A 25891-nucleotide genomic window follows, 5' to 3' on the forward strand; every position below is an offset into this window, starting at 1 on the left:
AATTTAACAGAAATATTTTTATTAACAAGAAAAATGCAACATGTAAAAATGAACAGAACCACAGGTTAAATGTTTATAATAAAAAACAGTTGTGCAAAAAGAAACTGCAACTATGATAACAAGCTTCAGGTCTGAGGTAGTGCAGAAAATAAATAAATACAATAAACAATAACAATTAGAACAATATTTTGAGGTTGTATGCTGTGCACAATATTAGGCAAGCTTGATAAAATAATAACAATAACTTAAGTGTTCCTTCCTTGGCTATGCTTTACACACAACAATAAACTAAATTACACTAGTCAAACCAGTTAACATTAACATTACACTGTTGAAATGCTGTATTCTCAGCAGCTGCACCTGTTACAAAAAAAGTCAATTCAATCACACAGTGTTGAGAAAGTGCATTGTCCTCTATTCTGCACTCTAGCTTCATATTTTCGTTGTTGGTAGAGTCGGCTGTGTGTGTTGCTGTTTGGTTGCAGGTTGACTTTTCTCTCCTTTGGTATCGATACTTTTGAAAATGAGTATCATATCCGGATACAATGTTTTAGTATCGATACTTTTGACAACCCTACTCTGTAGCAGTGACCACAGCGAGAGGGTCCGACGAACAGTCTTGCGGGCATGGAACAGTGCCAGGACTTCAAACACTTGAGATGTTGTAACAACCGTAACAGCGGTTATTTTTTATTTATTTTTTTTATATTATTTTTTGGGCATTTTTGCTTTATTAGATAGTGACAGATAGAAAGACAGAGACAGAGAGAGGACATGCGGCAAAGGGACCTCAGGCTGGATTCGAACCCGGGTCCGCCGCAGGAAGGACTCAGCCTTAATGGTACACGCTCTACCAGTGTGAGCCACCGGGACGCCCCACAGCATGAGCACTCTGTTAGCATTACTCCAGTTTCTGAGTGAGGTTAGACTTCCTGTTAGAGCTGATGGCTATCTAACGTTACTGGAAGAGAACAAAGCAGCACACTGCTTGTATTTACTAAACTATGGTAAGAACGTGTTAGACCCACCTTCAAAATAAAAGCAATGCACCGGAAAACATTATTTTACTGCATTTTCACAATCCCAAAGTTCACGAATGCGTCACTTGAATACATGAATGGAAGCAAATCAAGGCTATTCTGTTCTATGCATTGTTTTCTAAATATAAACAAGTAAAACTCAATATATAATTAACCCATTTAGGACTAAAACGCCTGGAAAAAATGCCTGGAAAACCTCTGGGCGATTTTGAAAGAACACCCTAAAACCTGAAGTTTTTCTGGAAATTCAACAGAAGATTTTTCAGCCTCTGTAGCAGATAGAAATGAAATTCAAAAAGTATTTGAGAGCTTATACCAGTGGCTTTCATGAGAAGCTGAGTTTATTTGTCCAAACAATAAAGTTTTTTAAAAAATCAACAAACTCAGCAAATGTTACATTTGACTGAATAAAAATCCTATACATAATACTAATACATGCCCATGAGCAAGATGCAAACATGATATGACCATTGGAAGAAAGAGACATAGTTCTCATTAGCCTACTGTAATAAAAAAATAAAATAAATAATAATAATAATAATAATAATACATTTTATCTATATTGCACTTTTCAGGGTACTCAACGACGCATAAAGTAATATAAGACATAAACAGTCATGATTTCTTATATCATCATCACAATCAATTAGTATTATTATTGTTATTATCTCCAGATGGCCACAAATCTGTCTGTTCTTCGGTGAAAATATGTCGTCTAAAAACATATTCCTCATCCATAAATCCCGGTCGATTGGTTCCGAGGGTTCAAATTCCGGATCAGCAATAAAATCATCGGCGCTGTTTTCATCAAGATCGCTTCCGTCACTTACTTCTGAGCTCCTCCGCTATAGTCATCTTCCGCCATGATTTATAAGTTCTGGAAAAGTCCCATGTTGCATTGCGACACTCCCACATGTATTCTGATGCATTTCATTGGCCAAGAGATCGAAAATAGGTGGAAAAAAAACTACAAATACTACAAAACGACGTATCCACTTTCCCGGCTTTAATGGTAGAATAACACAACAGCGCTCCCGGTTTTAATGGTAGAAATGCGTTAATGCTTTCCCACCTTAAATGGGTTAAGGAAAAAGCTTCTTGATGGTCGAGACTTTAGTATTTCAGCTGTGAGAAGCCTGGAGAGACTTTCATAGGACGACATTTACAAAGGCCAATGTGACTTCAAAGTGACTTTCTGTGTTTGAACAGGACGAGGTGCATGAGCGTGATGGTCTGACTGACTTCCTGCTCACTAAGATAAAGGATGTGCTTCAGAAGATCCCCACACTGAAGCTGATCCTGTCCAGTGCAGCTCTGGACATAGACCTGTTCCTTCGCTACTTTGGCTCCTGCCCTGTTATCCACCGTAAGTCCTCTTAGCATGTTTGTCAGCTAGTTGGCTTTTCTCTGACAACTGAATTGAATTAAAGTGTTCAGAAGTGTGTTTACTATTTATAGTATAGTATTTAAACTATAGTAAGTTTTATTTTTAAGCTTTTTGGTCACTGCCTATCCTGCCCTACAAAGTCTAACTGTAGCAACTTCATTTTTGGTCAAAATTGAGTTATAGCTAAAAATGAACTCCTTGATGTCTGTTTTATCTTGTGACAAAGTTTGAGATTTCAATTTTGCTTTATTTCAGAGAAATATAAAAGATATAAAAACCACAAAATCCAACTCAAAACCAAGCAGTAATTGCACTTACCACGGACTGCTTTGGATATATATACTAATTAAAACATAAAAATAATAGAAATTATAGTATTATAGTATATAGTTACTTGAAAGGAAAAATATTATCTTGATAGTGATGAAGCAAAAAAGTGAGATAAAATTATATTAAGATTAAAATTAAAAAACGTAAAATTTCTTTATAATATTAAGTCTAATACACAGATAGAATCATTTTAATTTGTATTGTATAATTTGAATCATTGCATTAAAAAAAACTGAATCTGAATTGTAATTTGAAATTGAAATACAATTCAGATTCAGTTTTTCAATGCAGTGATTCAAATTGAACAATACAAATTCAAATGATGTGATTCAAATTCAGTTTTTAATGCAATTATTTAAGTTGAGTAATTCAAATTCAAAAATAAATAATTCAAATTCAGTTTCTGGTGGCACATATTTCAGCACATATATTTAACTAATTTAGTAAGTAAGGAAGTTGTTGTATATGAGCTATGATCTTAATATGCTTTACTCTGTATGGAATTACTACTAATAAGCAAAAATTCTGAGGTTATTGAGGGGAAACTCTTAGTTAATGGCTTACTGGTTGTATAATAAGGCCATGCAGAATAAAGCATTAATAAGGACTTAACAATGACTAATTAAGAGCCAATATGTTATTAATTTGCATGCTAATAAGCAGCTAATTAATGTTGAATACGTGTACCTTTTTAAAATAAAGTGTTACCAAAAATTGCTTATCACTTACAGGAACCATGCAATTTCAGTGTTCCCCAGGTGTACGTGTTTATGGAATGGGTTGTTATTAATTGTATTATTTATATTTTTAGTCAAAGGAAGACAGTTTGAAGTGAAGGAAGTCTTTCTGGAGGACATCCTGAGGCTGACAGGCTTTAACAAAGGGGACATGAAAAAATACAAGGAAGACACACAGAGAAGTATAAAGCTTTTTTTAATTAATGCACTTAGTCGAACTAAATAAAGATTGACATCACAGCCTTCCATCAGGCTTTTTCTTAATTTCTTCTGTGTATCACACGTTGTGGTTAGCAGAGGAGAAGAATCAGAAATGTTTGATGGAGTGGTGTAAGGCAGTAGAGGACAGCCCAGTGGAGGAGAAACAGAGGAGCCCTGTGTCTACCCCAGGCTTCGTCCAGGACAACACCTTCTTGGGCCAAGGTGACAACACCTTCAGTGAGCTGGTAAGCCAACACAATCACCACAAACACCCCTCTGTTATTTCTGTGCTTCATGGTCGTAGATCAAACTTTTGGGCATAACTTAACCCCCCTGAACCCAAAATCAACGGGTAAAAGTTAAAAATGTCCCTTAACCCTTAATAGGGCACTCATTGAAATACTTGCAAATTCCAAATTTCAACCCTAGAGAATATTGGAGGATATTACATACAGCCAGAATGTGTAAAAAAAACCCCAAACATATGGACCCAGGGGAGGGGGGTAATATTTTGAGAAAAAAGTTTACAAGATTAAAGTGGCAAATCTTCAAGAAAAAGGGAAAATTCATGAGATTTAAAGTGGTGAATCTGCGAGCAAAAACTTTTTTCCCACTTTTTTCTCATAAATCTGCAACTTTTTTCTCGCAAATTTGCCACTTTAAATCTCTTTAAAAAGATTTTTAAACGTCTACTTCTCCGGCACAATTTCACCTAGAGACTCCATTTAAACTTTAAACAGTGGACACAAGTCTTGTGTATCGGTGTATTAATCCACGTTTCGATAGGTCATATAGTTTTTTATCAATCCCTGTTCAATGACTATGATCATTTTTGGAGAAATTCTGAGATTATAATGGGTGTGTATTGCACGGAATGTTCGTGTCACAGTGTGTGACATCATTGTCAGAGTGTCGAGGGAGAGAATAAATTGTCAAAAAATAAATTTGAAAACTGTGCTCCAGGCAGAAATAATTTATACATAGAAACGTATGAAAATTTGTCTTCTCACTCACAATCCTCTGGTAAAGCTGTCAGAGTTATAGTTTGGGGCGTAGGACGCACAAATGCGCCACCAACACGCTCCAACAGCCTCATTGGCTCCCATATTAAAAACGCAGGAAGATTTCTGAAGAAGGGAGATGTAACAGTTTTTTTAGATCGCTCTAACAAAGCTATTTTTTCATTTTTCTTAAAAAAAAACATATTTAGACGTTCAGGAATAACTCAGGACGCTCAAAGTGAAGCCGGATCAATGATAGGTATTATGGTTTTGCCAAAAATGCTTTCTGTTTGAGGCCAGAAAGTCTGTCCACCTCTGGCTGCTGTCACTCTTCCGGGACATTGGCAGGTGTCAGTTAATTCTGTTGATTGCTTTGATCTGATTGCCTTTGATCTTTGATGCGATTACAGTTACAGATACACATACACATGCGTGTAAGCGCGCACACTCCTCACATATGCATACACATGCTTCACACACACACACACACACACACACACACACACACACACACACAGGTAACTTTATGTGATTTTAATTACACAGACACACACACAAACACACTTTTTGAGGTTAAAGGGCATAGTTCTCTGAAGAATCTCATCATAGTGTACACACACCGGCAGTAGCCCCCCGTGGCCCTTTCAGAATTTCCCCAGAGGAAATTTTCTAGTTATGTTTGATGTTTGTCTGTGACTAGTTTAGTTTTAATGTTATTTAATGTGTTAAAGTTCTTATTGTTTTATTTATTTATTTACTTATTTAGGTTGGTTTTGTGATTTTATTGTTGTTGTTCTTTTTCTTTTATTTTTTTACTGTGTTTGTCAATTGGTGATTTATGTTGTGTTTTGTTTAAATTTTTTTTTTTTTTTAATTTGGTGTATTTTGCTTAAAATAGCAAAATTATCTGCCAATGGAAAATTTGGCTTGTCAAGACTTTCCAAAACAAGTAAAAAATATCTAATACCCTTCTCATTTTTTTCTGAAGCATTTCTAGATATTTCTAGATCTTTTTCTGGATTTTCTAGATTTTTTTTCTAGGTCATCTTTCTAGATTTTGCTAGATCCTTTTAACTTTTCTAAAAAAATTGATATAATTGATATTCCTAGACTTTTTTCTAGATTTTTCCCCTAGTTATTCTGAGAGCTTATCTAGATTCTAGATTGATTATTTTTTTGATTTTTCTTGATCCTTCTTTAGATTTTTCTAAAGTATTTCTAGATATTTCTAGATCTTTTTCTAGATTTTCTAGATTATTTTTCTAAAATCTAGAAATGCTTTAGAAAAATCTAGAGAAGGATCAAGAAAAATCTAGAAAAGATTTAGAAAAATTAAAATGATCTAGAAAAATCTAGAAAATGATCTAGAAATGCTCTTGTAAAAACTAGAAAAAAATCCAGAAAAAGATTTTAAAAAATCTAGAATATGATCTATAGCAAATATCTAGAAAATCCAGAAAAGATCTAGAAATATCTAGAAATCCTTTTTCTAGATCTTCTCTGGAAATCCTTTCGAAAAATCTAGAGAAGGATTAATAAAAATCTAGAAAGTAATCAAGAAAAATCTAGAAAAGCTCTAGATCTCTAGGTTTTTTTCAATATCACTTTCTAGAGTTTTGTAGCTTTTCTAGATATTTCTAGACTTTTTTCAATTTGTTTCCTAGAGCTTTTCTAGATTTTTCTTGATTATTTTTCCGGATTTTTCTTGATCCTTCTCCAGATTTTTTTGAAAGCATTTCTAGATTTCTAGATCTTTTTCTGGATTTTCAAGATTTCTTTTCTAGAATCTAGAAATGCTTTAGAAAAATCTAGGGGATAATCTAGAAATGCTCTTGTAAAAACTAGAAAAAAATCCAGAAAAAGATTTTTTTTTAAAATCTAGAATATGATCTAGAAAACAAATATCTAGAAAATCCATAAAAAGATCTAGAAATATCTAGAAATGCTTTCGAAAAATTTAGAGTAGGATTAAGAAAAATCTAGAAAAGATTTCGAAAAATTAAAAGGATTTAGAAAAAACTAGAAAATGATCTAGAAATGCTCTTGTAAAAACTAGTGTAAAAATCCAGAAAAATATTTTGTAAAAATCTAGAATATGATCTAGAAAACAAATATCTAGAAAATCCAGAAAAAGATCTAGAAATATCTAGAAATGCTTTCGGAAAATCTAGAGTAGGATTAAGAAAAATCTAGAAAAGCTCTAGATCTCTAGATATTTTTTCAATATCACCTTCTAGGTTGTTCTAGATCCTTCTCTAAATTTTTCTAAAGCTTTTCTAGATATTTCTAGACTTTTTTCTCAATTTGTTTCCTAGTTTTTCCTCGTTTGTTCGTGTAACAGTGTGTGACATCATCGCAAGAGTGTAGAGGGAGAGACAAAATTGTCAAAAAATAAATTTGAAAACTGCGCTCAAGGGTGCAAATTCCACTCTACAGAAATAATTTATACATAGAAACATAGGAAAATTTGTCTTCTGACTCACAATCCTCTTGTAAAGCTGTCAGAGTTATAGTTTGGGCGTAGGACGCACAGACGCGCCACCAACACACACCAACAGCCTCATTGGCTCCCATATTAAAAATGCAGGAAGATTTCTGAAAAAGGGAGATGTAACAGTTTTTTTAGATCGCTCTAACAAAGCTATTTTTTCATTTTTCTTGAAAAAAACAAAAACATATGTAGACGTTCAGGAAAAACCCAGGACGCTCAAAGTGAAGTCGGATCAATGATAGGTATTATGGTTTTGCCAAAAATGCTTTCTGTTTGAGGCCAGAAATTCCAGTCTGTCCACCTCTGTCCCGGAACATTCGGCATCTCATCATAGTGGACACACACCGGCAGTAGCCCCCGTGGCCCTTTCAGAATATTTGAGCGGTAAATTATATTATTATAAAAATATTTAGGAGTCTGATTATTAATAATTTCATGCAAGTATATTAGTACATTAGCAGATAGTCTATCCTCGACTCTTAACCAGGTGAGACGTCCATGCATTTGTACAACACTAGTTCTTGGAGAACAACCTAGAACCAGTGTTGCAGCCTTGTTTTGAGCCACTTGTAATGTGTTTATAAGACTGTTGGATGCAGCAGACCAAACAACTGAACAGTAATTAAGATGACATAAAATCCAGGAACAAACAACTTGATGAAACTGTGGGTTGAGAAACGGAGCACATTTACGCATAATTTTACACACACTATAATTATGTCATGAATAATTTCCTTGAACTGAAATACAGTGATCTATTTTGGACCTGTCATAAAGAAGTTACACATTCAAATGATTTCATAACAGTGTCATGAATAATAATGTTTCTGGCCATCTGGTAACTGTTTCATCCAGACAAGTTACATGTGGCTGTGTTGTGTGAACCCTGACTGTTGATGCTTGCCATCAGGTTGAATCAGTGTCCAATTTTGTTTTCCAGACTGAGAATGACAGAGAGCAGCTGGAACCGTGGCTGCTGAAGGAGATGGACTCTTGCATTTCCAACATATTCCTCACTGAAGACCAGGATGCTTTCATTCAGCTCTTCAACCTTATCCTCTATGAAAATGTTAACGGTATGACTCTGAGGCTTGATAACCCCCCCCCCCCCCTTTCTCCACTTTATACTGCCCTACAAAGTCTAACTGCAGTAACTACATTTTTGGTCAAAATTGAGTTATAACGGAAAATGAACTCCTTGATGTCTGTTTTGTCTTGTGACAAAGTTTAGATTTCAAGTTCACTTTATTTCAGAAATATTTACCGGTATATAATTATATAAAAACCACAAAATCCAAATAAAATCCAAGCAGTAACCAGGTAGTAAAGTTTATTTGAAAGGGAAATTATTATCTAGATAGTGATCAAGTAAAAAAGTGAGAAAATTATATTAAGACTAAAATATAACATTTCTTTATAATACTAAGTCTAAAATACACAAATCTTTAAATAGAGTTATGAAACACTTAACAAAATAATTTTGGAAATATTTCTTAATTGAAAACAAAATAAAAAAGCTGAAAGAAGACAACAACATGTAGTTACTACACTACTGTTTTTGCATCACTATTAGAACCTTTTACAGCAAAACCAGAATGCAGTAACCACGTTTTTGGGGTCAAAGGTTAAATAAATCATCATGATTTTGAGCATAAAAATTACATCATCAATACATGTAGAAATAAGTGTCATATCACTTACTTACCTATAACCCATTTTGCTGGCCAGTTAAAATACGTTAAAAACATTTAAAGCAGTTTTACCTTTTGCCTAGTTACTGCAGTTAGACTTTGTAGGGCTGTATACTTGGCAGGGGCACTGTGCTGCATCTTGAGCTTAGTGCCATAGTATTCATTTTGTACACAGTATTATGGTGATAAACATTCCAGTGGATGATGTATGTATACATATGATACAGAACATTAGTGATTTCTTTCTGTTGGGTATCCCTCAAGTTTTTTCTGCTGACTTTCCAGAAAGATCTACATTATCATATACACTATATAGATATTGCAGGACAGATTTACATATATCGTGATGGAGAATGTTCTTCATATTGCTAACCCATTCCTAAAAGTAGCACAAAACTCGTAAAACCACAACCCAAATAAGCCACAACCTTTTCAGGGGTATTTATTAATTTAGTGAGGCTAGCTGGTCTCTCCTGCTTCCAGTCTTTATGCCAGGCTACGCTAGTCGTCTCTGGTTCTTGCTTAATATTTATATTAGGGTTATTGACTGACGAGGTGTCTATTATAAGAAGCTGATAATTCCTGATTATGGAAACCTTAAAGGGCATAAACCTGCTTATATCGTGGTCATTTGACACAGAAAAAAAAGATTATATATTTATTTTTTTCATGTGTTTTGCAATCAAAATCTAAAGTTTTGCATAAGCCACAACTCTGTTTCCCTGGAAACATCTGAGGGTGAGTAGCCATGTATACTGTTTGTTGCAAATAGCGAAAGGAATGTCAGACAATCATGTAAAGGACACTTAACCCTTTATCGGGCGAAGAACTATACTTGGTAACTTCAGTGGATATCAAAATGGTGTCCCCATGTCTCTCTGTTTGGTCGTAGAACCACATGGATTTCTTCCAGCTAATCAGCAAAGATCAGGCTACGTCACAGACAGTGACACCATCATCTGACCAATCAGTATGATAATAATATAATAATATTAACTTTATTGACCTTGACCTCCAATGTAAAAATGAAAAAATTTAGAAAAAAAATCTGCTACAAACAGTCGTCCAAACAGAGTTATTCTTTAGTGACTTGTATGAGGAGAACTTGACTATGACGGCGTATTAGGGCCAAGTATGAATAAAAATAAAAATACAAACCCGGGGGGAGGGGGGCAATATTTCGAGAAAAAAGTTGCAAATTTACTAGATTAAAGTGGCAAATCTACAAGAAAAAAGTCACAGATTTAAGAGATTTAAAGTGGCAGTTTTTTTTGTGGTGACCTTAAATATAAAATGTGTGTAGAAAATAAACTGCTTTATTAAAGATTTGTATTCTTTCACCTAGTGGACTACAGGCACAGTGAGACGGGGGCCACGCCTCTAATGGTGGCAGCAGGTCGGGGCTTCCTCACACCGATGGAACAGCTACTCAACATGGGAGCAGACATCAACATAAAGGCATCCAATGGATGGTAGGACAGCAACCATGTAATGTTACCAAGCTAATATGAGTTCAATATTACGTTCAGCAGCAGTCCCCATGTCTGTTACACACACCCTCAGACAAATCTTTTTTTTTAACAATTTATTTATTAACATTTTTATTAACAGTTTACAGCATCAGTAACGGCAGTAGAACTTCAAATTCCACCCAAACCCACCCCCCTCCCAAATCAGGCCCCAAAGGCCAACCCTTGCCTTCATCCCTAATAATAATAATGAAAAATAAATAATAATAATAATAATAATAATAAAAGGATAATAATAACAACAACAGTAATAGTAAAGTAGATTATAGATAAATACAATACTGAAGTAAATAATAGAAAAATAAATTAAAACCATAAAAAATATAAAGAAAGTACAAAGCACAGTAAATTACATTGAACAAAGGTCATGATATTGGCTTGGTCTTCCATGTGTGGTAACAGCCAACAACACCACTCTGACAGTACTCAAGTAGATAACTTTGAGGAGTTATCCAGATATGTTTTAAAGTCACTCCAGCTTTTTTCAAAAAGACGGGGTTTCTTTTTCACATTGAACATAATTTTTTCAGAGGCCATGTATGATGCAACTTCCTTAAGCCACATTGAGACAGTGGGTGGGTTTTCACTTTTCCACAATATGGCAATACATTTTTTTCCAGCAATTAGGGATAGCCTAATAAAATGTGTTTTCCTTTTCTTGTTAGTGGGTAAAACATGATAAATCCCCTTGCAAAATCAATCTTGGTGAGTGAGGAATCTCAATCCCTGTGATGTCATTGAATACATCCAGAATATGATCCCAAAAGTGTTTCAAATTTACACAATCCCAAAACATATGGATAAGACTTCCTGTTGTGATCTTACACCTAGGACAAAGTTCAGAAATAGTACTGTACATTTTATGGAGTCTCTCTGGTGTGAGATAAATTCTATGAATGGGATTAATCTGTAGAAGCCTATGACGTCTATTATACGAAAACTTTTGAGCTGAGCTACACAGCGCTTCCCAAACACAGTCTTTAACGGTGCGTTCAGACCGGACGCGTAGCGAATATTTCGCGCGACAAGATTACATACAAAGTCAATGCAAACACGCGAATAGACGCAAATTTTTGCCGGCGGCGCGAATCGCGGGTTTCGCGCGACACGAATGCCGCGATTGACGCGAATTTCGCGGCGCGAATGAAACAACGCGAATTCGCGTGAGTTCAATAAATTCAACTTTGGCGAAATATTCGCGTGACGCTGTGTCGGGACAGCCTATCAGCGTTGAGATTCTGGACGACAGTGTCCGAGATACATACATGAGAGAGAGGAGAAAAGAGGCAGGAAGGAGGAGTGGGTCGGCAGGAGGGACAGGAAAAAGGTGGAAGTACTCTGTGGTCCTCTCTCCGTGCTGAGTGCGCCTCCGGATGATGTCACTCACCCAGACACGACGGCAGAGCAGGTACAGGGACGCTATGCTTGTAATGTCAGCCATGGTTGATGACAGAATGAAATGGAGGCAATTATTTGGCGCTAAATAGTCTCTTGGGCGAAAATTCGCGTCGCGTTACTCGCGCGAGTGACGCGAATTAAATTCAATTCTCGCGCGTAACGCGACGCGAATATTCGCTACGCGTCCGGTCTGAACGCACTGTAAAGGTGAAACCCCTCAGACAAATCCAGATGTTCAGCCACTCTATCTTTGGCCATTGAATGCTATTTTGGGTCCTTTACTATCCCGACAGTGAATCTAACACCACTGTTAAGGGTTAGCTTGTGTATGATAATTTGCTAACAAATGAAAATTATCTGGAAAACATCTAAGTGATTCATTTAGACAACTGCGGCTACGGCTTGCACCACAAGGGGATCAGTAGCTTACTGTCACTTTCTGTTACCGTGTGTTCAGACCGGACGCGTAGCGAATTTTCGCGTTGCATTACTCGCGCGAGTTGATACGCGCAAGAATTGAATTGAATTCGCGTCACTCGCGCAAGTAACGCGACGCGAATTTTCGCCCAAGAGACTATTTAGCGCCAAATAATTCCCTCCATTTCATTCTGTCATCAACCATGACAAGCATAGCGTCCCTGTACCTGCACTGGAAGTCCGAGATACGTCGGAAAACACGCCGTCGTGTCTGGGTGAGTGACATCATCCGGAGGCGCACTCAGCACAGAGAGAGGACCGCAGAGTACTTCCACCTTTTTCCTGTCCCTCCTGCCGACCCACTCCTCCTTCCTGCCTCTTTTCTCCTCTCTCTCATGTATGTATCTCGGACACTGTCGTCCAGAATCTCAACGCTGATAGGCTGTCCCGACACAGCGTCACGCGAATATTTGGCCAAAGTTGAATTTATTGAACTCACGCGAATTCGCGTTGTTTCATTCGCGCCGCGACATTCGCGTCAATCGCGGCATTCGCGTCGCGCAAAACCCGCGATTCGCGCCGCCGGCAAAAATTTGCGTCTATTCGCGTGTTTGCATTGACTTTGTATGTAATCTTGTCGCGCGAAATATTCGCTACGCGTCCGGTCTGAACGCACCGTTAGACTCTGCCTACAAAACACGTCATCACTGTTAGTTAACAGTAAATTGGTCTATAAATTGGTAGACATTTTCATACCTCCTGTCTTCTTCATGATCTAACCAATATTGTAGCTGTACAACCTGCAAACTTTCCACTCAAGCCATTGCATTTTCCATTCCTAAACCTATTCTTACCACATTGTTTTGATTTGTTTTGTTTTGATATTAATCACATTGGGCACATTTGTATGATAATGGAATGTACTGAATGACAGAGTTTTCATCTCATTTCAGGACGGCCTTCGACTTTGCCAAACACTTCCAGCAGGCAGATGCTGTGGATCTACTCAAATCAACCATGTGAGTGAAATGTTGACCTTGATATGCAAAACTTAACTACTAAATTAACTACTACTACTTCTAAAAGGAGAAAGCATAATTGGTTTGTCACGGATGTCGCCATCTTTGTTTTTGAAACCGGGAGGGAGCATATTTGGACCGGCGAGGAGCGAGGATGGGTGTATCTTAACAAAATAATCTCTTAAAGCTAGAACAAAACGAACATTACTTACTGGAAAAATTGAATCGCCGACTCCTTGGAGTAGGGGTGTGACGACACTTTCAGCTCACGAGAACGAGACGAGACAAGACACGATATTGGGTTCACGAGAAGAGACAAGATTTTAAGAAAACTACAATGACACAGTATCTGACTGGACTAACAGACTTTTATTAACTGAGTTGCATATGCATTTTGAAATGTTTTATTATGACTTTTTACATGCATGATGTAGGCATGGGCTTTTAATAAACGTCTTCCTACACAAATTGAAACTAAAACTAAAATGTATAAAAGTTAAAATAAGATAAATAAAAAAATAAAATCCCCCAGAATGATTAATGAGACTCCAGAGGTGACGTATGGTTTTCTATAATCGCTTAGCGACAGTTTCCACGACGGATTAAACACGGGAGACGCAACTGTAGCCACCGTCGATAACTGCATAATATCAGCAGCTGATCAAAACAAAGCAGCATGGCTAATTATCATAAACAAAAAAAACAACAGTTAAAAAAAACGTGAAAAAACTTTAGCAGTTTTTCTCAGTTTTACCCCTTGTGTAGTTACTGCAGTTAGACTTGGTAGGGCAGTATTGGATTCCTGATCAGCTTTCTCACCCATTCCTGTTACTGTGCAGTCCTTTAGAAGAGGTGAGCGGCCTGGGTGAGTCCACTCTGGTGCAGTGTGCCAGTGCAGAGATGAGTAGTGAAGAGCAGGAGCTGCTCAAACTATACCACCACAGTTTTGATGATGAAAGGGTGGACCTGGACCTCATCATGGATCTACTAAACAACATCTGCTCCACAACCACTGAAGGTGAGGCTCAGCACCAGAGTTTAACAAGAATGCACTTAGTGTATTTCATGGCAACAACAGAAGATTCACACTACCGAGTTAGCCCATTACCTAGTGAACATGACTATTAATCACAGCCAGATTACAGTGAAACCCATGATATTTTAGGAATATTAAATTTATCTGTTTGGCTTCAGGTGCTGTACTGATTTTTCTTCCTGGATATGATGAGATCGTGGCACTCAGGGACCGCATCTTGTATGACGATAAGAGATTCTCCACACGACCTGAGAGGTAAAACTTTCCGTACATAAGAACAATGGAGGTGATTTGGACATCATGCAACTATCGTCCTGAATTATTTACAAAAAAATAATAAAATATTGTATCTATAAATGTACACTCCTGGATTAATCTTTCCTCAAACAATACACACATATTGTAGCCTTACTTTCATTGTTTGTGCCATCTAGTCTAGTGGTCGACCGATACAGGTTTTTTAATGCCGATGCCGTTACCGATTATTTTGACATCAGTTTTAACCGATCCCCGATTTGTGCTGCCGATTTTTTGGGGCCGATTCTTGAAGCCAATATTGCCTTTTCTCCCTCCATTTACATGAAAAAAAAGGAACAATGATAAGTCTCAATTTAAACAAAAAAAGAAAAATTTATTAACAAAACAAACTAAACATATTAACAGTTGTATAGCAAATAATGTGTTTGTTGTTCTAGGCCTCGAGGTCTCGAGGTGGTGGCGCCTCAGATGATCCACATATTTGATGTGTTTTTCTTTTTTTCGGTATCGGCAGCAGCTCACCAGAGAATGGCAGATGTTGCACCGAGCCTTGCCTGGTGTTGGCTCAGTGAAATGGGCTCATTGATCGGCGAACACACGCATGTATTGGCCGATGCCGATACAAGTAAAAAACACAAATATCGGCACGATATATCGGCCGGCCGATATATCGGTCAACCTCTAATCTAGTAATTTTCCAAAAACTCAAGATAATGACAATTTTTCAGATCAATATATACCAAATATGCATTTTTATCTTTAAGTATATGTATATTCCAAATTCCATTCCTAAAGCTTTCAGTGAATATTTCCATGTCAACTCACAATTACATAAGTACAATACCAGACAATTAACAAGATTACATCCTCCTCACTATGGTACTAGCCTTGGTCAATTCTCCTCAATACTCTGGAATGATCAGTAAAATAGTTCAATCCAGTTTTCATCTCTGAACACACACAAGAGGGCTCTGATTGCTCAGCTCACTAAGTAGCACACATTTCTACACTTTCGTTTTATTTTACTTTTAATATTATTATAATTTTGCTTCGTTTTTTATGTGCCTTTTATTTTTTTCTATTTCATAATTACTTGTTTTTTAATTTAACTTGTGAATTCAAATATAGGTAGAGGCCTGTATAATATATGTATAAGCCCTTTTGGGTTTCTTGCCGCTACCTTGCACCTTCAATTTGTTGTTATCTCTTTATCCTTGTCTTTTGTCTTATTATTGTGCAAAATTAAAAAAACAAATTAAAAAAACTAGTCACTAGACTGTGTTGTGGATAGTATAGCAGGGCAGCATATTGTGTAGTGCGTCTGTGACAGAGGTGTGTCTGTCAGTTTCCAGGTATTTACTCTACATTCAGACATGCAGACTCAGGACCAGAAGAGAGCCATGAAGACCTCTCCACCTGGTGTCCGAAAGATAGTGAGTCTCTGATGTCACTGAGCACACAAATATTTTTTGCTATTCAAGGGAAACACTTCTCAGCCTCATCTTTAAGGACCTGAATTGACCTATGGCTAAGCCCGCCCCCTCCACTCACTCGGACAAACAGGGTTGGGTGACAGGCACTATGGCAGCCGTCACAGTAGGAGACATTTCACAGGAGGCGATTGATCATTTTTGGAGACAAAAAGATAATATATCATTACGAAGTCACCGAAAGGGCCTTAACTAGGCAAAAATTTACAGGTCACAGTGTAAATGTGATAAACCGCATCTCGTTGCCATCACCAGTCAACGTTAGTATAACTAGAGCCCTTTGGACAACAGCTAAGAATCATGTACAATTGCCAAAGTACAAAAACTAGCACATAACAGGTCAATGAACTCCCAGCAAACAAAGTGACATTATGTACAACGCAGCTAGATGCTAACGTTAGGCTAACTGTAGAAAGGGTTAGGCTAACCTTAACTAACTTAAGCCTAACGTTAGAAAAGTTTAGGCTAACGTTAGAGATGTTAAAGTTATCTTTAACATCTCTAACATCTAAACATCTCTAGCAGAGTGACAATATGTTGCCTCAAATACGTTGTTGACTTCCCTTAGAACAGATGTAGACATCCTTGTTAATTTTATCCACGTTTTTTATCCTTGTTAACTTTATCCAGAGCAGACACTTGCTCTTTGGTTGAGATGTGGCTTGGGAAAGGGTAGAAAACCCACCCCGTGGCCCAGCCTCTCAGGATACCTAGTGTCGGAGTTGCATGTAGCCCATGCACACCGTTTGACCATTTTAAACATAAAATGTCAAGAAAAAAACATATAAAAACAAATGAAAACGGACTAACTCCAATGCATTTCAATGGACGTGGAAGCAGAGAATGTCCCAGTGTATTGGATTAGCTATGCGCACTGTAATTGGCTCATCGCTTTTGGGGGCGTGGCTTAGACATAGGTCCATTGGTTAACCATCCCATTTCCCAACATCAGCCCTTTTTACATCAGTCACTTTTACTCCACTGTACCCTACTTCTTCAACTACTTCTTCTGGCTGTGTAATGCATCCTGTCTGTTGAAAATGACAAGTAGCTGGTGATGACTGGTATGGCTTTCCCTTCACTTGGAATTTGACAGGAAAATTCCACACATTTTACTTCACACACTACATACATACAACTAGATAATACCTGGTCTTCTTTTTCCCTTTCAGATTCTTTCTACTAACATCGCTGAGACGAGCATCACAATCAATGACGTGGTCTTTGTCATTGATTCGGGGAAGGTCAAAGAGGTACAGTTACTGCTGATTGGATTGGATTTACAATAGAAGAGTAACATGAAGTCTAATAATAGATAGCATTTTACACATGTGGTTAGTAATTAACTCTGAAATGTGTTTCCTGTTGTAGAAGTCCTTTGATACTCTCAATCACGTATCGATGTTAAAGAAAGTCTGGATCTCGAAGGCCAGCGCTCTGCAAAGGAAGGGAAGGTAACATCAGTTTTTAATAACCTCAAAATATGTTAAAGTGGAGGTATTATCTTTTTTTTTTTTTTTTAATTAAGAACATACCTTTGGACTTGACATTTTCAGGCAGGTCCTATTTAATTGATTTCTTGATTGAGAACAGGTGTGAGGAGGTGTATATGTATATATTTAGAAAAAAACAAAAGTTTTGCAATTTGAGCATTAGATATTTTGTCTTTACTATATCCAAATTTTAGGTTACAAAAGAATTGAAAATCATTTTTTTGTGTGTGTTTTTTTGGGGAATCGAAGTCGTGTACACAATACACACACAAATGACCTACAAGGAATGCAGCGATGGAATAACTAGTGGCACTTTCTAATCTTCAAATTACTTTGTCCAATTATTAACTTAAAATCCATCAAATCAAAGAGAAGTTAAATGATAACATGTCACATTAAGTTGTGTCCCACTGTCCCTGACCAAGGCAGTACTTACAAATCCCTTCCTCTCTGTAGAATGACAGACGGAAATTAACAAACCCACAGAAATCTTTAAAGCTTTTGGGTAGACTGTTGAGATTTCGCAGAGGGAGATTACATGTGGCGTTTTTGTAATTGTACTGCAGACTTAACCCATAAGAACCAATGGTGACACCCGTATAACAAACACTTTAAATCTTCTATAATCTCCCATATTCAGCTTTATGCATCACATTAACTCATTAAATCCCTAAGAGACGTATACTCAACACCTGGTGTGGTGGTCATGTGACAGTGACAGGAAGTGACTTCTCCAAAATGTGTCTGTGACTGGAAACAGAAATGTGAAAAAGTAGCTAATTTCAAAAAGCTTATTTTTTGTTAGTAGGCTAAATTTAAACCAATTGAACAATTCTAATCCGTTAATAGGATGTCCTGTATTACAATTAACTTGTTCTGACCATATTTCCTGAACAAATTAAAATCACAATTTTGATATATGTTATGGAGATGCAAACAAAAAGGCAAATGGTTATTTGTTTTTATGTATTATGTATTATTATTTTGTTACTTAAAAACAAATCTGAAAAATAATTAGTTGTTAAACAGCACTATTAATGTCACAATTTTGATAAATGTTGTGGAGATGCAAAGAAAACGGCAAATCTGTGTTTCTTAAGGCAGAAAATGTGTCTAGTTTTTTTTATTTTAAAATAAGAAATATCATAAACAAATACCATAAATGCCGTTTATGTCACATCACAGATCTCTGACATTTAGGGGTAGATTTTTTTTTAAAACATCATAAATGTGTCCTATGTGGTTCACTTGGTCTGTGATATATCCCCCATAATATTCCTTTACGGATTACTGGGTCTGGGTTCTTATGGGTTAACAGAAACTCTTGTCTAACCGTTTGATATCCAGGTTATAGATGCTTTCTTAAATGGTTCCTGGGGTTACGACACCTGCTGTTCTGTTTGCCTCTGTTTTCCCGTAGTGTTGAAGTTGCTGATCATGTTTGAATGTGGAATATGTAATCTACTCTTGTGAATGTGTGACTTGTCCACAGAGCTGGGCGCTGCAGACCAGGGATTTGCTTCCACCTCTTCAGTCGACTCAGGTTCAACAATATGCTGGAATATCCAGTTCCTCAGCTGCTGCGCATGCCACTGCAGGTAGTGATACAGGTCCTCTCTTTGGCCGTGTCTTTCGAAGTTTTGAACTCTAGGGGCAAGGTCTCTAAACTGAGTAAATATTAGGGAGTGATACATAAATTACTTTTATCAACTCGTGAAATCTGTCGTAAAATGATTTCTGAACTCAGATCTGTGCTGGTTTCTACGTTTCATTGATAAATGATGGCCATTGTGTTTGTCTATACTTGGGATTGAGATCAGGTCACATTTTATGACAAATTAATTCTGAAAACTAGGTCATTTTAAAGTGTTCACATCCTTTTTCTTGCCACTGTCATGTTGTTGTGTATCAGGAACTGTGTCTGCAGACCAAACTGCTGGCTCCCTCCTCCTGTCCAGTAGCTGACTTCTTATCCAAAGCTCCACAGCCTCCTGCTGCTCATTCTATCAAGAACGCTGTGCAGATGCTCAAGGTAACGAGTACCAGCAACTACTATTATAAAGCTTAATTCGGATTTCTTATTCAGCCCACGATACTCACAGACAAGCACGCCTACCAAGGTTATAATAGTTTTGGATTTTTCATTAGTTTTAGTTTTATTTTGGTTGTCAATTTTTGTTTTCAAATTCAGTTAGTTTTAATTAGTTTTAGAGTGTGTTTGCTAGTTTTAATTAGTTTTTATTTTTTGGAAAATGCTTTGGGGTATTTGTTGGGTGCCAGATTCAATAAGGTCACAATAAATGTTTCCTTTATTACCCTTTGTCTGATCCATCTCAGCTCCAATAAGTTTATTAAGTCATAAAACCAAATAGATGAAATAGATTTCATATCAACCAAAAAGGTTTATGTATGAAAAAGTTGACAAAGTCAAGTTATAATTTTAGTTAGTTTAGGGCCCCCTTTACACAAGGACGCTCGTGGGTAAAAACGTCAAAATATTTTATCGGAAGTGCCTTTCGTTTAGACGGTGACGGCGTTTTTGGGGCATAAAGACGCAAAAATCTGAAACCACCCTCCAAAGTGGAAAAGTTAAATACGCTCCGCCGTAGCGTGTCCGTCTACTGCCAAGACACAAAACTCTGCTCAGATCTGCTCACGTCACGTACGCGTTTACGTCACATACATGCTCCAGTACAGGAAAATAAACAAACGTGGGATTATTTCCATGCGTCTGACCTTCAAGCTGCTCTGGCAGCTCTAATAAACTTACAGGAGTCTTTCCACCAAATGTACAGGATATGTACATATAGTATTACTGAACAGAGAAGGATCTGTAATTACCTCTATCACATTTTGGATGCAGCAATTCGTTGGAGGCGAGCCAGACGGCTGTGAACGAGACCTGGGAGATCTAGTGGATGGTGGATAACTTTGTGGAAGGAGAAGCTGATGAAAATGTGTGGCGTGAAAACTTCTGCATGCCCAAAGATGCTCTTATCGCTTTAAGTGATGCCGCCTGGCTGCATACAATCGAATTTCACACACTTTTGCGTCACCGTATGCACGCAGATTTCCTCCCGAAAATGCTCGTCTAAACGAGGAATAAAAAGTGAAGACGCGACGCCACTTTTGCGTCTTCTGTTCAGACCGTCCTCATGTAAACGTAGCCTTAGTAAGTTTTGTAACCACACAATACAGTTTCAGTTATCTTTTTTTTTTTTAATTCTCGTTTTTATTTTTATTTCAGTTAACGAAAATGTTTTTTCAATTCTAGTTTTTGTTATTTCATTAGTTTTCGTTAACTATGATAACCTTGACGCCTACTCATCACCATTCAATATTCCAGCAATTCCAGCAGGTGGAGTGAGTTTGCATTGATTCCCGCCACCTTTCTTTAGACAATAGATGCTATGGACCAGTATGAAGGCCTCACTGATCTGGGCTACCACCTGGCTGATCTACCTGTGGAGCCCCACCTGGGAAAGATGGTGCTGTGCGCTGTGGTGTTGAAGTGTCTGGACCCCATTCTAACCATTGCCTGTACACTGGCCTATCGGGACCCCTTCGTCCTTCCTGCCCAGGGCTCTCAGAAAAGAGCTGCTCTACAGTGCCGCAAACGTTTCACTTCCAGTTCCTTCAGCGACCACATGGCCCTCCTCAGAGCATTTCAGGTAGGTGGGAGTCCATTAAGATGTGCATTTTGGGGTGAATACAGGATGAGCTTTGAGGGGAGACAGGATGCTCCTCCCCAAGTGCAACACAAACAGACTAAAAAACTCCTTTGTCCCCCATGCCATTAAACTGTATAACACCACACTTTGAGGCAGTCGGCGGCAAAGAAGGGCAGAGGTCGGGGAGGAGCACCAGGCCTGACCCACTACACAACACCAATCACAACATGGCTGCTGTATACACTTGCACTAACTAAGTACTGTTGTTATAGTTATAGTATATATTTCCTGGTATTTATAATATAATTGATAATATCTCCTTGTTTTTATATTTCATATTGTATTTTATTATGTCTTGGGGGGGCCTGGAGTCATGACAGGCGGGTGTTGTGAGGCTAAATATAAATGATGCGTTTTTCTTCTTCACTAACAGCTAGCAATATACGAAAACGTTTATGTAAGTACTGCCAGGTAAACGTAAAGCACCACCCTCACGGTGGTGTAGTGGTTAGCGCTCTCGCCTCACAGCTAGAGGGTTGCCGCCTCACAGCTAAAAAGCCGCCTGCGGCTCTTCTGTGTGGAGTTTGCATGTTCTTCCCGTGTCAGCGTGGGTTCTCACCGGGTACTCCGGCTTCCTCCCACAGTCCAAAAACATGCACTTAGGTTTAATTGGTGACTCTAAATTGCCCATAGGTGTGAATGAGAGTGTGATTGTCTGTCTCTATGTGTCAGCCCTGCGATAGTCTGGCGTCCTGTCCAGGGTGTACCCCGCCTCTCGCCCAATGACAGCTGGACCTCGCGACCCGATTGCGGATAAGCGGTTAATGGTAATGAATGAATGAATATCTGGCCCTCAGCTTCACCAGGCTTCACCAACGATGGTAATGAAGAGAGACTGCAGTGTGTTGTGTGTCTCTAAATATTAGCTTCTGACAGTATGAAGCCAAACGAGTTGCGACGCTACTTGGAGACTTCACATCCTGAACACAAAGACACAAAGACAAGCCCATTGATTTCTTCAGAAAAAAACTAGTCAACTGTCATGCACAACAGAGTTGCTTTACTAAAGCATCTTTTCTGCCAGCAAATGCCCAACTCGCCTCCTACAAATTAGCGTACAGAGTTGCTCAGTGTAAAAAGCCGCACATAGTAGGTATGGTTCCAACTATGATTGATGAAGCAACAGCCAGCAAACTAAAGGCTATTCCACTGTCAGACAATACTGTCAGGAGGTGCATTTATAACATGGCAAAAGATATAGAGGAGCGAGTCCCATGTGACTTTTTATGGTTCTTTCTAAAGGTGACTTGTTCCTATTTCAATTTTTTAATAACATGTCACATACTGAAGTTGTGGTTCTGTATCTATTACAGACAATGTTGGGCAGGGGGGGGGCTTGATATTTTTTTATCTACAAAAGTAGGGCCCAGCTGAAAAGGTCAGTCAGTCAGTCCCCCTTCCTCTCATGACACTTCTTAAACATATAGAACTAACACTTACATTTTCACAATTGGAACAATTGGATTTTACAATTGGCTTTTTTTCCCACCATTTTGGACATCGTAGGAGTCAAGCTGAAAAAGTGAAGTGCAAGCTAGTCTTCCACACAGGATCTTTTACAGTTTTAAGGTGGACACTTTAGGGAGTAAATGACACTGATACCACTTCAAAAATGTCAAAATATGAACAATAGATAGTTATTTTGTTGTCAAAACACACTTAAAAAATTCTTCTCTGTTCCTGCACACTGTCATACAAAAAAGTAACAGCAATGACAATCTCATCCCCTTTTTATGGTCGACCTGTCTAACATGCTTTTTGTGTCTTTGTCTCTGGTGTGAAATGGGATAGAAATTCAAGAGATCATTAGGGAAATTACATCATCAATATCGCACATTTTATCCCATTAAATTGTCTGAATCACATTTGATTTATTTCCATCCCTTTTAGAAGGAATATATAAAACTCCAGATTTTCAACCAGTCATATAGGATTTAATTTGAACAAACAAATCAAATAGAAGAAAACAATACGAAGGAGTTTTCATGTTCTGGTTAAAGAGGAGTTCTTGTTATCATTGTTATGTATGAGAATGTATCATGATGCAGATATAAGGTAATAATTCCTAGAGATGTTCTGATACCATTTCTTCCATCCCGATACCGATTCCAATACTTGTGCTGTGGGTATCGGCCGATACCCAGTACCGATCTGATACCAGTATGTTATTAAAAAAAAGTATATCATACTCCACCTGCATGACTGTGATATAATTATCATTGTGGTAAGGCCTGGCTCAGGTTAAACCCTTTATAAAACATGAATAAATACAGCAGATTCAAGCCATTTATTTTTAAATAAATCAGTACACAAAACAGTAGTGCAACAGCAACTTAAATAAATAAATCTAGGAATATATTTCAATTAAAGTGCAGCCACAATATTAGCTTTATGGAGCGAACCAGTAAATAGATTACTGATTTAATATATTACGCGGTATCAGATCGGTGCCTGGACTCCAGTACTCGCCGATACAGATGCCAGCATTTTTGGCAGTATCGGAGCAATTTCCGATACTGGTACCCGGAATCGGAACAACTCTAATAATTCCTAGCCCTACTGGAAACAAGTGTAGGATGTTTTCTTCATGTTTGTCCTGTGTGTTGTCAGGCATGGCAGAAGGCCCGCAGTGAAGGCTGGGAGAGATCCTTCTGTGAGAAGAACTTTCTCTCCCAGGCTACCATGGACATGATACTTGGCATGAGGACACAGCTGCTGGGACAGCTTCGTGCCATTGGTCAGTTCCACACTCATTTCCTTTATATTGTACACTCCACCAAGTGTGTGAGCTATGATCCAACATCACCAAACTGCCTCTTCTCTTTTATTGCCCGTTTTGATATAAAAACACAAATATGAAATATCTGGGTTGGTTTTTTTAACACATATCTTTATTGACTTTTGAACTTCAAAATTCATACAAAAATATTCTGTTACATCTTTCAAGTCTTTAAACAACTTCCCTCCATCCCAACCCTGAACTTGGAGCCATCAGTTTATGATAACAATGATACTTTGATCCTTTGTAAAATAAAAGTAAAAAACACAAAAAGCTAAAAAAGAAGAGAGAAACATACCTATTCTCAGAATATACATATAGAATGTAGGCTATATATATATATATAGGAGTAAGTAAAAGAGAGTATTTGTGTGTGTAATAAAAAAAAAAACCAACAACACAGAAACAAACATTAATATATAACCAACATAAATTAAATTAAGTTAAATTAAAATAAAAGGTTAAAGTCTTACTTGGTAGTTAGATTTAAGGAGATAGGAGATCATGTCTTGATACCAAAAATAGGATAAATGAATTCTATATATCATGAAAAATATGGCTTTTTTGTTTGATTATATATGAGTCTTTTGAAATATCTGTTTTGGTTGAAATTCAGTTTTCTAATGACTTAGATGAGGATTAAAAAATGTGCGCAAGACATGTGTAATTGTAGTGTTTTTGTTGAATGAGAATGTCAAAGGGCCTGTTTGTGTCCCAGGTTTCGTGCGAGCCCGTGGGGGTTGTGACATCCGTGATGTGAACCTGAACTCTGAGAACTGGGCCGTGGTGAAGGCAGCCCTGGTGGCTGGCATGTATCCAAACTTGGTCCATATCAACCCGGAGACCTCCCTGGCCTCTAGTAGTAGGGAGAAGAAGCTCCACTTTCATCCCACATCAACCCTGAGCCAGTCCCAGTTCAAGGAGGTAGGAAAATAAATCATTTGTTTGAAGTAATTGTGTTTAATCAGAGGGGCACATTAGCACATAAAAAAATGGCAAAGATGATATTTAAGCATTCAAAACCTTTATTTTAGCTTATTTAAACATCTCATTTAAGTATAATTGGAAGATACAAATACATTGATTTAAACAATGAGACTCACCAAGAATAACAGCTTTTTGTATGACAATGATATTTCATCACTTTTTTTTATTTTGAAAGTGCAGTACAGTGAGAATGATCTTTATATGATATATAATAATGATCTATATATATATATGTATATATGTGTGTGTATATATATATATATATATATATATATATACACACAATATTTTATTGCACAATTATTATTAACATAATACAGTGTGCACATTCTGGGTTCCTTTTGTGTACAATGAGACAAAAAAAATATTAATTATTATTATTAGTAATTTGACAAAGGGGCCACAGCAGGGGCCAAAGGCTTCAAACAGCTGGTAAAAACAAGAAAAAAAGTACAAAAATTAGGTGTATTTTGCTTAAAAATAGCAAAATTATCTGCCTAAATTTTGCTTGTCAAGACTTAAAACAAATAAAAATATCTAATCCCAATGAACCCACAAATACTTTAGAATAAGTGTAATTCTAATAACTAATAAGTGACTTTTCTTGATTCTAATTAAATACACGTGACCTATTTTCTCAATATGTTGAAAAATATTCTTGAATTAATAATAAGTAAATGCTAGAGCCATCATCTTGACATAATGATATGCATCGGCATTATATTTATGAAACCAACAAAGTCAGACTAAAAACTAGTGTACTTTTCTTGATACAGCTACAAATATTTTTATCTGTATGTAGAATATTTTAATAAATGTCTAAAATTCTTGAAATAAGGCAAAAGCAGTGGAATCTTACTTAGATTTCAGTTTTTG

The 25891-nt window shown here is 37.2% G+C and overlaps 1 protein-coding gene across 5 annotated transcripts in view; it reads left to right on the plus strand.

The window, feature by feature from the left end:
• Positions 1-25891, plus strand: part of ythdc2 (YTH domain containing 2) — a 49769-nt gene that overhangs the window by 11826 nt on the left and 12052 nt on the right. For 3 of the 5 annotated variants that reach the window (XM_059358356.1, XM_059358359.1, XM_059358358.1), the window contains exons 8-23: positions 2250-2406; positions 3569-3676; positions 3789-3940; positions 8128-8263; positions 10224-10350; positions 13176-13241; positions 14081-14259; positions 14436-14532; positions 15881-15968; positions 17198-17278; positions 17397-17479; positions 19011-19116; positions 19431-19550; positions 20917-21189; positions 23860-23986; positions 24747-24952. In XM_059358356.1, coding sequence (XP_059214339.1) covers positions 2250-2406; positions 3569-3676; positions 3789-3940; positions 8128-8263; positions 10224-10350; positions 13176-13241; positions 14081-14259; positions 14436-14532; positions 15881-15968; positions 17198-17278; positions 17397-17479; positions 19011-19116; positions 19431-19550; positions 20917-21189; positions 23860-23986; positions 24747-24952 — 2106 coding nt within the window. The remainder of the gene's footprint in view (positions 1-2249; positions 2407-3568; positions 3677-3788; positions 3941-8127; positions 8264-10223; positions 10351-13175; positions 13242-14080; positions 14260-14435; positions 14533-15880; positions 15969-17197; positions 17279-17396; positions 17480-19010; positions 19117-19430; positions 19551-20916; positions 21190-23859; positions 23987-24746; positions 24953-25891) is intronic. The other 2 variants (XM_059358357.1, XM_059358360.1) reach the window with 1 other exon arrangement.

Source organism: Centropristis striata, chromosome 19 (assembly GCF_030273125.1).
Source record: "Centropristis striata isolate RG_2023a ecotype Rhode Island chromosome 19, C.striata_1.0, whole genome shotgun sequence".
Taxonomy (NCBI): domain Eukaryota; kingdom Metazoa; phylum Chordata; class Actinopteri; order Perciformes; family Serranidae; genus Centropristis; species Centropristis striata.